This window comes from Enhydra lutris, unplaced genomic scaffold, assembly GCF_002288905.1.
Source record: "Enhydra lutris kenyoni isolate GAN:26980312 unplaced genomic scaffold, ASM228890v2 scaffoldscaffold94, whole genome shotgun sequence".
Classification (NCBI taxonomy): Eukaryota; Metazoa; Chordata; class Mammalia; order Carnivora; family Mustelidae; genus Enhydra; species Enhydra lutris.
In genome coordinates, this window is record NW_019154178.1 from 2,733,222 (window position 1) to 2,744,883 (window position 11,662).

At 50.8% G+C, this 11,662-nt stretch overlaps 1 protein-coding gene across 1 annotated transcript in view; it reads right to left on the reverse strand.

Moving 5' to 3' along the window:
- Positions 1-2,483: 2,483 nt before the first annotated feature.
- Positions 2,484-11,662, reverse strand: part of LOC111138964 — an 11,362-nt gene continuing 2,183 nt past the window's right edge. The window contains exons 2-6 of the mRNA XM_022491005.1: positions 10,424-10,483; positions 8,470-8,769; positions 6,808-6,915; positions 6,370-6,515; positions 2,484-4,189 (exon numbers count right to left, since the gene is read on the reverse strand). Of these exons, the coding sequence (XP_022346713.1) occupies positions 4,079-4,189; positions 6,370-6,515; positions 6,808-6,915; positions 8,470-8,769; positions 10,424-10,483 (725 nt within the window). The 3' untranslated portion in view covers positions 2,484-4,078. The remainder of the gene's footprint in view (positions 4,190-6,369; positions 6,516-6,807; positions 6,916-8,469; positions 8,770-10,423; positions 10,484-11,662) is intronic.

Genomic DNA, 11,662 nt, shown 5'->3' on the forward strand with positions numbered 1-11,662 from the left:
TTCTTAAATTCTGCCAAAGAACCACTTTCTCCCCAATTATTCTCTTAGCCCTCCCCCTCCCCATCACACTCCAATGTCTTTGTTCAACTTTCATCTCTGGCTTCAGTCAGTCTTTGGGGAATGGTTGTTTCTTTCTTAAATTTGGGAAGCCCCCATCTGTGTGTAGGTCTCCTGTTAGGTTTTTTTCTTTTCTTTTTTCTGCTTTCGTGTCTTTGGGAGACTTCTGTTCATTTTGCTTAACGAACATGTGTATCTGGATTCCTTGTGATGTTGTCTTCTGGCCATGGAGCTTTCAGCATGGGAGTTAGAGAACCAGACAGGATGGTGTGTGCTCTGTGCCCATCTCACAGCTGCCTGGAAGGGTAGGAGGGGTGCTCGAGCTGGCCAGGACCCTGTGTGCTCTAGCTGCCCAGCTCTGGGAAAGCCACAGAGAAACCGTCTCCACTGAGGAGGGTATTCCCGCCCATGAGGTCCCATGCGGAAGGCCCTCTGGGCTTCTGTTCCTTCTCTCTCCTCCCCCGCTTCCCCCTATCAGCCTGGGCCAATGACGTGGCCTGTCGTCCTTGTGGTTCATGGGCTTGGCCTCCCTCCTCCCCCACCCTTGCTCCTCTGTCTGCTGCCTTTCCTGTGTGGCTCTGCGGCTCCTAGAATGGTAGATCTCAAACTGGTGTGCTCTGTCGTCAGGGGCTAGAGTGGGCTGGGAGAACATTTTTATCTCATGCTCTTGCTCAGATAGTCTGTACATGAATCTGTACATTCCTGGATCCTGCAGGCAGCCACCTTATAGCAAAGGTGCTCCCAGGGGCCGGATTTGCTTTAATGCTGGAGCATCTCACAGAAGGACCCAGTGAAGCTGCGGGCAGAACGTGGTCCCAAAGGGTTCTTTGTGGTTCACTTAGACAGATGGGTGGGGGAAGGGCCATCACCAGGTGCAGGAAGGGGGCACCAGGAGCCCATACAGAGCCCTCGCCGTGCCAGCACTCTCTGAGCACCAGGAAGGTGTTCACAAGTGACTCTTACCACAGGTCTGTGCAGGAAGGCCTTTGATGATCCGCTTTTCTGCATGAGGAGACAGAGCCCCACGGAAGCCAGGTCCCTGCCCAGGGGTAGACAGCCAGGAAGTGTGTGAGGTTTCCACACAGGCAGCTCAGCCCCAAACCTCATGTCTTCTCCATTAAGCTGTAAGGTTCACAACAACTTGCCCAAAGGTCAATTCATCTAGAACCAATTTACTCCTAAATGAGCAAATCATTGAACATGCTATTTGCTGAATTTGCTAAACTTATCAAATATTCATTTTCATCAATTATTGATAAAGTCTATGGTGATTTGAATTGACAGATTAAGAGAGCCAGTGAGAACTCCAGGGTTCTGGCTTCAGATGTCCTCCCTGGCCTCAGGGTCCTTCTGTGTCCCCCAGCCTCCCCAATGCAGGGTACACCAATCCAGGCCGTCCGCGCACTGACTTCTCCTTCGCCTACAGGGATCCAGGTAGGGAAACATCCACCCTTGCTTAGGGAGCTCCTCGGAGAAAGAATGGAAACCCGTTTACTAGAACTACAGAAACCTTCAAAAGCTGTTTAAACTCTTCTATCCACTATAAAAGGTGTTAAGCTTTATACATAGCTAAAAGAAAGAAGTTTCTGGTAGAAAGGTAGATTTGACCATTTTGGTGACTCGATCATTCACGGAATCAGCGCCCAGCAGACTGACCCACTTCTGCCCCACAACACCTCTCAGACAGGCAGGTCATATCCAAAGTTCCCGCTCTGTGGCCGCCTGGGGCCAATCTGATGTACAAACAGGGACAGAAGTCTGTCTTTGCGGCACCCCTTACAGAAGGTCATTAGCAGGAGTGTAGTAAACACCCACTGTGGCAGCAAATACTCAGTGAAAAAACTTTTTGTTCTGTGATTCCAGGAGTAAGGAGAGAGGTAGGTAGGAGGTGGGGATTTTATCAGTGCTGCAGTGCTAATTTTTTTTTTAAGGTGAATGAAACGATTTACAGACCTATCCATTGTCGCCTGGTGGAGTTTTGGTTAAAGGATGACATTGACCAGCTTGAACTCATAAACAAAGACTTTAATCCAGTGTTATACAACAAACCCATATGAGATAGCATTGTTTGTATTCAAGTATTAAAAATTAAATATAGAGGCGGATGTGAAGCTAAAGTGTTTTCCTATAATCCTAATATTAATGATATCATTGTAGCAAAACAAAAACACCCATCATGTAACATTAAAGTTGTGGGTTTGAGTACTAGTTTGCATAACCATTGCTTGTTATTTTGTTGCTTTGTTTTTAACTACTTTATACATATTTTTGAGTTTATAATATAAAAACTATAAGCACAAGACATTTTTACATAGTTGCATACTTACAGATCTTTAATTTACAATAAAAGTAATTTAAATTGATACTAGGTAATGGGAATTCTTTTTTAATTTTTTTAAGATTTATTTATTTGAGAGAGAGTGAGAGAGAGCGTGAGTTGGGGGGAGGGGCAGAGGTAGAGGAAGAAGCAAACACCCCACTGATCGGGGAGCTAGATTCTGACTTGTTTGATCCTGGGACTCTGAGATCATGACCTAAGCAGACACTCAACCAACTGAGCCACTCAGGACCCCCAAGAATTTTTTTTTTAAGGACTCTTTTTTGGGACTACAAAGCAAATTTTTACTGAATTATTACAAGAAGTGGAGATAGAAGGAACCCCTAATAAGCATAATACAAATACCAAACTAACAAAGTAAACCACAGAAAACACAGGACAATTTCGTTTATGAATAATGATGTAAAATCCCAAATGAAAATATTATCAGACAGTAGCACATTAAGAAAATAATACAGCAACTGGGATGTATTCCAGTAGCATAAGAACAGTTCAATAGGAGGAAATCTATTAATGTATTATTCACAGAGGAAAAAACAGGAAAACCGGATAACATCATCATGGATGATAAAAGGGAAAGAATAAACTCTAACATTTTCTTCATGGCAAAATTCTTGATAAAGTAGCACTAAGAACATACTTTTTAGACATGCCTTAAATGCCTTACAATAAACATCATGCTTAACAGGGACACCCTTGAACCTCTTGCAATAAGTTCGGAACAAAAGGATGAGCTTCGGAATCACTCTTATTAAACACTGGGGGGTGTTCACCAGCATCAAGACACAGGAGAGGAATAAAGCGTAAAAATCGGAAAGAAAGAAGGAAAAATTCTAATTATTTGTCATTAATATGGTTCTTTGCCCAGAAATTCGAAGGGATCGAACGAAAAACTATTTCAAACAGTAGAGAAACTTAGCGGTGTGGCAATACGTGTTGTGTATGCATTATTGTAACAACTAATTAGGAGGTACAACAGGAACAGGATCCCATTTGCAACTGATGAAATATAAATTCAAGGAGGCGTGCCTTTGACTTTCTTCCAATTTATGTACATTAGGTAATTTTTTTAACAGGGTTGATAAATTGCTTGAATTTTGAGAGATCTGGAGCTAGTGCATTTCTGGTGCTTACTATAAGCCTGCAGGTGATGGAGCTCAAAAATTATTTCCTTCCTTTCTGCCCCTCCCTCCGTGCTGAAGCTGACCCTGAACTTTATCTGAGCAGCTCTTGCTTTTCTACATCCAGGCCATCCCTCTTCTGTTCGTGGGGGTGGGCTGGGCAGTGACATCCTGGAAATCTTCCATCCAAGGCCCGCCCAATTCTGGGAAAGCATCTCTGTTCCCAGAGACGCGTCCTCGGGTCCTGGCTGACTACGGGCGTTCCCTCACGGGGGTCAGTGGGTCACAGGTCAGAAACCTGACCGCCCGCCCAAGAATCAGCCTGTCTTGCTGGATGCTCAAGCGACGTGGTCAAAGCTCACCACCCGTGAGGTGAGAAGACCTTGGTGAGGAGCCCTGGGGCACGTGGTGCTGCTCTGCCATCTTGGGGTGGGGGAGCACATCAGGAAGACGTGGGGTCTTGTCCTAGCTCTACCTAAGGAGGGATTTCTGGGACCCTGGGTGGAGTGTAGGGTGGGGCAGGTCTTGCCAAGGCCCCTCATACCCCGATGTCTTCATTAACCTAGGTGTCCTTCTGGGACATTCGGCTCATCCGGACCTTCTCGTAGACAGTGTAGACGGTTGGGCTGCACTCAGGCTTAGGAGGATGGCAGCTGTCCCTCTCCATGTCATTCTGTGATTCAAGCAGAGTTTAAGGGTGCTCGTGTCAACGTCAAAGAACCAGGCACAGAGGTCAGTCAGCTCACTCTGCTTCGTGCGCTTCTTGACTCAACCCCTGTAACCCTAAAACGTAGCTTCACGCAGACCTCCCTCTTGAACACTGCAGCGTCTCTGTCCTCTCCCTTTGGTGCTACCCCTCCCTTCCCCTTCCCCCATCAGACCCCTTCTTTGCTCACTTTCTGGTCTCCCTTCCCTGACTGCCTTAGTTAATAGCACACCCCGCCCTCTTCCTGCCACATTTTCCCTGAGCACGCATCATCACCTAAGACTTCACATTTTGCTTATTTATTTTATTTGCCATTCTCCCTTCCCCCAACCTAGAATGTGTGTTCTCTGAGGCCAAGGATTTTTTGTTGTTTTGTTGACCTCTGTGTTCCTGATCAGAACGGTTCTGGGATAGAGTAGACACTCACTAAATACTAGTTGGGCAAATTTGCAGCTCACTTTGGCAACTCTCATTGCAAAAGTGCTTTGAAAAACTGCAAAGCAGCAGATAAAGGTATTATTCCCGCAATCTGTATTTTATAAAAGAAGAAACAGCCCAGGCAGTAGTTCTGTAAGGCTGATGGAGAAGAGTCAGCATGGCAGCCTCACGCCCCCTTCTCCCGACTCTGATCCTATGCTCCTTCATGCCACCGTCATCTCTCTTCCCTGCTTTCCTCCCTGTGTCCTGGGAGGAAAAGAGTTTTCTTCATCAGGCTGGAAAGCTCCCCAGGGGCAGAGAGACTGAGGAGGCAAGGCTGGGGCTCTGGGTTAGAGGTCACCTGATTTGTTTCTCTATCCCAAACCACACATTGCCCCCCTCCCGTGCTTCTCCGGTGGGAATACTGGGATTTGGGTCTCAAGGAACTACTTCCTGAGCCCCTGTGGCCCATGTCAGATGGGAACATAGCTCAGAGGGGATGAGATGGAAAGCTGCAGTGTAGCGGTCCCAAGACAGTTGCAGACAGGGCAAAGCACACTCAACTGGAAACAAAGAGGCCCCGTTCTACCTGGTACCACCATGGTTTCCCGTCCATGTCCTTCTTCGTGTTCCTTCTGGATCCCATTTTCCCCCCGCCATGAACTGCTGGGACAGGACCAGGGGATTTCTAAGGTCCTGATGGTCTGTGTGGGTCAATGATCCAGAGGTGTCTCCCTTTGGCAAAATCAAAGGATGAGAGAGGAGAGGACCCGGCCACTGGCGGCTCCTAGGAGTCCAGACGGTGCCTCTCCTTGCTTTCTTTCTGTTCAATTTTAGTCCAGTGGTTTCCAAAGGGTGGGGCCATCACTTGGGAACGTGTTCAAAATGCAAGGTCTCTGGTCTGCCCTGGACCCACTGAAACAAGGTGCTGGGGGGGTTGGCAAGCCCTCCTTGTGTTTCTGATGCGAGCTCAGTATGAGAACACGCTGCTTCCAGGGTGGGCCTCTAGGGGCCTCCTCCCTCGGGTCTCCAGGCCTTCCCGTCCTGGAATCAGGCCATCTGTGACCATTTCTAACCGGGGGCTGGTAACACGTGAGATGTTGTCCCAGGGGCGACTCACGGCAGGGCAACAAAGCCTTTACCCCAAAAGGAGACATTAATCACAGGATCTCAGGCAGGGAGGGGGATGGATACCGTGTGGGGGGAGGGGAAGGGGCTTTTTTGATGCTCCTCAGAACCTTGGGTCTCCCCTGCCTCCAGGCCCTGCTAGTGGACCCCACTCCTGCTTGCTTTGGGTCTTCTACGGATGGCAGGTCCCACCTGACAGGCAACCACTTACCCCCCTGCCTCTCCCCAGGGCTTGAGTCTGAGCCTGTACATGGTGAGCCCCTCCGGAGCAGCCTGGGTTCTCTCCTGCTGCTTCCCCTGCCAAGCTGTGTGCCCTCGGGTCAGTCATACACCTAACCGGGCCTGCCTCCTTCCCGCTCCTGCTCCGCCAACCCTCCTCCCCAGGGGGTGGCGAGGACCCGATGAGATTGTGTGCATATGAGCGAGGCATCGCCCCCGTCGGTGGCCTCCACCCTTCACTCGCTGTTCCAGACACAGCAACCATAGCGTCCACAGCAAGGACCGGACCAGAGCCTGAAGCGCCGCCAGGTCCCCTGGACCGACCAGCACTCAGAGCCTCTGAGCACCAGTTGGTGGACCAGGTTCAGTTTCCTTGGACCCACCTTGGGGTGTCTCAGGAGGCTGATCTCCACGTCAGGAGGACTGTGGCTGTGGGCCCCCGCAGTCCGCATGCCAGCAGGTTCCTCTGTGGGCGGGGCCTGGGGAACCGCTGCTGAGCCCAGCTCTGTAGGCAGCAGAGTGGACCTCCCTGTACACAGCACGCACAGTGAGAGCGTGTGGGATTGAAGTGACCCCTCGCCAGCCCCAGGGTAGGGCGGCCATCGCTCCCTGCCCATCCCTGCCGTCCATCCCCCTCCCATCTGGGCGTGCACACAGCCCTTACCCTCGGTGCCGTGCGGTCCCAGCCTTCTACCCAGATGATTCACAGGCAAGGCGAGGCGAGGTCAGTAAGCCCCGTCTGCCAGCCCGGCCCCTCCCGGGGATCCCCTCCATCCACTGCCCTCTCCCAGAGCTCCCCTCAGGCTCTCACTAGCACCTACCCCTCCGGGACTGTATCTTCTTCCTCACCCAGATGCACACTCCGCAGACCAGGCTCAGCATCAGAACTGTGAACAAGACACCTCTCCAAAGCCACTTGCTCTGAGAACCTGCCACCAAAGGCCAGTGTCAGGTGCATCCCTATGGGGCCCATGAGGCAGGTGAGGGGGGAGGCAGGACCCCATGGCTCGGGGCCCGTGTCCCAAGTGCGCGTCCTTGCTGCAACCCCAACAGGTTCCTGCCCGCCGGCCGGGGGCCTCGTGCCAGACTGTCTGCCACTTCTGCCCAGAGACCTCAGAGGCTCCCAGCCACCGCAGGTGCCACCCTTGCCTGCAGCCTGGCCCTGTTCTCCCCCCGGCAGACTCCCAGGCGAGGACCAGCCTAGGAGGGGGAGGCGATGGGAGGTTCCGGGGCCGCCTGACGTCAGCCCATGTTTTGCCTTGTGGTCTGCCCGCCACACGAAAACGGCTCCCGCTTCAAGGTCCAGCTCGGGTGTTCCCTTCTCTGCGACGCCTTTCCCGAGTCCTGCGGCAACTACTCAGGGGTTTTCTTCCCTTCGTAGGGGAACCATAGAGCTTATATTTGCCTCAACTTCTGCGGCCGTCACGCGGCTTCCTGTCGGCAAACAGACCGCTCCTCGCCCATGAACTATTACCTGATACTCACTGATGAGCTCCGTGTCACACGCTGTGCTGATAGCTTAAACGACCCTATGAATTGGAATAACTAACACCTGTCTCAAAGAAAGGCTCCAGAAATTAAGTGACTTATCCGGAGTCACACAGCCAGGAAGTGGCGGGGCCCCCACCCACGGCGCTGGAAGTTCCCTTGGTGGAGACTTGTCTTACTGTCACCGGCATCTTCCCTCCTCCCCGTACGCAGTGAGCACTCAGCCCCGGTGTAGGTTTCCACGCTGGGTGGCTGAGTAAGGACATGGCAGGGAGGCACCGTGGGGGCACTGGAGCTCAGGAGGACGCTGGTGGGACAGGACAGCCACACCAATTATTAACCTCCTTCTTCACATCCTTTGTTCCTGCTCTGTGGCTCCGGGAAAGTAGGGGATTTGGTATTTTATGGGATCAGGGCTCCCCCTCACCTACCATGCACCACTGTATATACTCCCTTTCTGCATGGCCAAGGGGTTCCCTGAAGCTGACATGGAAGTGTGATGACCACAGGGGCTCACACGGGTCAGAGGACAGTTGAACTGTGGCTTATGAACTCAGAGGTGGTAACCATCCTCAGAAAAACCACACAGCAAAAAAACAGCATTTATAACCACGAAAGGGCTATGAGCGTCCAGACCAAACAGGGTCCTGGAACTTGAGATTTCAGGGCTGGGGGCGGGGAGCCCTCAGGGTCCTTGGTCTGTCCTCTTCAAGTTCTTCCCCTCCCCTGCCTGCATTCTGCTAACTAGGTCAGCGTCCCAGGCTCCCTGATGCTGGAAAGGGGTGCACACATGAGCCCCACAGGTACATTCTGGGAGACTCACCAGTCTCCAGGTAGGTTTAAGTTCTAGAATGAAGGTGTGGTCATGTATCTGTCTCTAGTTGCTCCACAGAGACCCCCTTCCAGTGCTCCTCTGTCCCATCGATTTCCCTGAGTTCCCACAGTCCTGCCCCTGCCCTGTTCTCTGCCAGCACTTCCCAGCAGATCCCACTCACCCGTCCACAGACAGATGTTCTGCAGGAATAAGGTTGCATTCTTCTCGTCCACAGGGTTGCTGACCCTACAGGTGAGGGGGCCATTCAGCTGGCTCAGGGGCAGGCTCAGGCTTAGATTCCTGGAGCTGGGGACTGGCCCCAGAGCCTCTCTCTCCTCCAGCTCCCTGGGGAGCCCCTCACTCAGCCAGGTCACTGTCCAGATCTCTGTGGCTCCTGGGGTCCCACACTCCAGACTGACATTGCACCAGCCTGCCTGGTAGGAGGATGAATGAATCACAATCTGGGGGTGGGGGATGGGCTCTGACGTAGAAGGAGACAAAAGAGAAACTGAGAGTCAGCATTGGAGGACACACAAGGAAACCAGCACATTCACCAGATGACCCAGCTCCAGGGGGTTCCTAACTATGGGCCTGGGGAAGGGACCTAGTGCCCCTGGCCTGGGGGTTCTGACTCCCAGCCCAGGGCAGAGAGCGGAGGCCCTCATCTCTCAGATGAGCCCTGAGCTCATCTATGTCTACGTAATCCAATAATCATGATGGATAGAATTCTTTTTAAAAAAAAAATCTACTTTATTTATTTATTTATTTGAGAGAGAAAGTGGGTGAGCACAAGCGAGGAGAAGGATCTCAAACAGACCCCATGCTGAGCACGGAGACGGAGGCGGGTCTCAGTCGCACGACCATGAGATCATAACCCGAGCAGAGATCAAGAATCAGAAGCTTAACCGACTGAGCCACCCAGGTGCCCCAATAACTCTATAATTATATATACACATGATGATTATACTTATGATAATAATTGTATCTCTTCTCAAGGATATAATAAACACAATGTGAAAGGGGTTGAGAATACAAGAGGGAAACATGTTAGAAGTTCTTGTTTTATTTAAAGAGAAATACTGATGAACGTTAAATGTCGAAGTAAATATTTAAGTTAAGTATCCACTAGGATGAGAGTACAAGGGGTTATAACTTCCAAAATACTAGAGATGTTTGGGTGGATGAAAACTCTACCAATTCAACGAAAGGCAAAAAGAAGATATAAATGATGGTGAATCAAGATTAGGAGGGGACAGGAGAAGCTGCATCTGGGTAAGCCTGAACAACATCTGCGGGCATGACGCCCCCCTATGACACACCCAAGACTCCCACTCCGCTCCTGCTGCTGTGTGCTCGTCCCATCACCTATGACAGAGAGATTGAAGAGACAGAGACAGAAAGCCACCCACAGGGGACATGTCAGCAACGTGATGGCAGGTGTGACAACAGTCACACAGACTGAATCCAGGTTCAGAAAGAAAACACTAACCGGCCCCACACGGAGAGTTTAAATTCCTATGGTCCTCAGCATAGAGCCTGGAGATGGAGAAACGTCAGAAAGCGAACCAGAAAATCCAAACCAAAACACAGCTGGAATTCCCGGGGTCAATGACCCAATGCACGCTTCCTGCAGAGGAGTTCTTCCCTCTGCGCGACAGGCCCCCACAGACGAGAGGGAAGGCAGGAGCCCGCGTCACCCTGACAAGGACAGCCCCTGGCCAGCCTGGCACACGACTGCCTGCACAATCAGCCCTGCAGCCCTGTCTGTCCTTGCCTCGCCTGCTCACACTCTAGAGAGGTCGGGGATGACGTCCAGTCTTCCTAGAGCTGCCCCAGGGCTGACCGCGAGGGAGGGGAACACAGGGAGGAAGGGTCTTCAGTCCTGCAGAGACAGAGCCTCACGACAACAGAGACTTTGGCCTTCGTCCTTCTCTCGTTGGCCATCTTCCGTGTGGGCTGGTGTCTGCAGACAGAGCCGTCCGGGACCATGAGGACGAAGCAGGAGGACAAGACCCCATGCCCAGGACGGTGGAGCAGAAAGATGGGGCAGCCCGGGAGCCCGGGGACCGCGCTGAGCAGACGCCCGACCCAGCCACTGCCGTCACCTGACTTCCTGTTCCAGAGCAAGAACCCACCTGCTTCAGCCTGTGACGGCCAAGCTGTAGGCTCACTGCGGTCAGACGTAGTCCTGACTTCTGTGCACAGATGACAATAAATAAGATTAGCCAGCAAAATCAAAAGTTGATTTAAATAAAAATAGACCAATCAAAAGCAAAACACTGAGGTCTGAATAAAAAGTTGAAGTTCTACATAATTGTCGTTAGGAATGAAGATCAAGGCATAAACACAGATAAGAAACAACATTGAAAATTAAAGGGAAACACCATTTAAGAAACACATTAATAGATTTTAAGATGTAGGTGAGGTAATGCCTTTCTAGGAAAGTGAAGTGATCAACATTCCAGTAAGAAGATGCAAGAGCCCCAACCTTGAAGATATTGGGAAGGTGGCTAATGGTCTGTCCTCATCACGGGTGTGAAGGGCACAGTTTTGGGCGTGAGCACTGCCCGATGGCCAAGGAAAAGAACATTCCTGTGTTACAGACGGTGTTTCAGCTTAGAAAAGGCAGAAGGTTGTCAGGGTGTGAGAGTATAGGTCAGCTTTACCACTCAGGTCAGACGAGCAGAAGCCCAAACCCAACACAGGACAAACACACCTGCTAACCCATGGGTTACAGTCAATCATACACAGAGAACTTAATCTTCTTAAATTAAGTGTTTGCTAATAATATTACATGAAACATCATGATCATGTTGGATTTGTTGCAGGAATAGAAGGACAGTATAATTACAAAATTTATTAGTGGAATTTACTCCATTAACAAATGAAAAGAAAAAGTAATTAGCATTTTGGGAGCAGGTGGATATTCCCAGGCACAGCTCCAAGCACTTCCCATTACCTTCTATAACTCCCATAATAACATACAAAGCTACACGCATCTGCTGTGTCAACAGCAGTATCCAGGTGGGGGAGGCAGACTTTAGTGCTAAGGGTCAGATAGTACATATGTAAGGTGTCACTGGCCATATGGTCTTGGTCACAACTACATAACTCAGCCACTACAGGGAGAAGGCAGCCAAATACAACATACAAATGTAGTGATGTGGCTGTGTTCCAATAAAGCTTTACTTATAAAAACAGTCATGCAGGGGCGCCTGGGTGGCTTAGTGGGTTAAGCCTCTGCCTTTAGCTCAGGTCATGATCTCAGGGTCCTGGGCTCAAGCCCAGCATCGGGCTCTCTGCTCAGCAGGGAGCCTGCTCCCCCCTCTCTCTCTGCCTGCCTCTCTGCCTACTTGTGATCTCTCTCTGTCAAA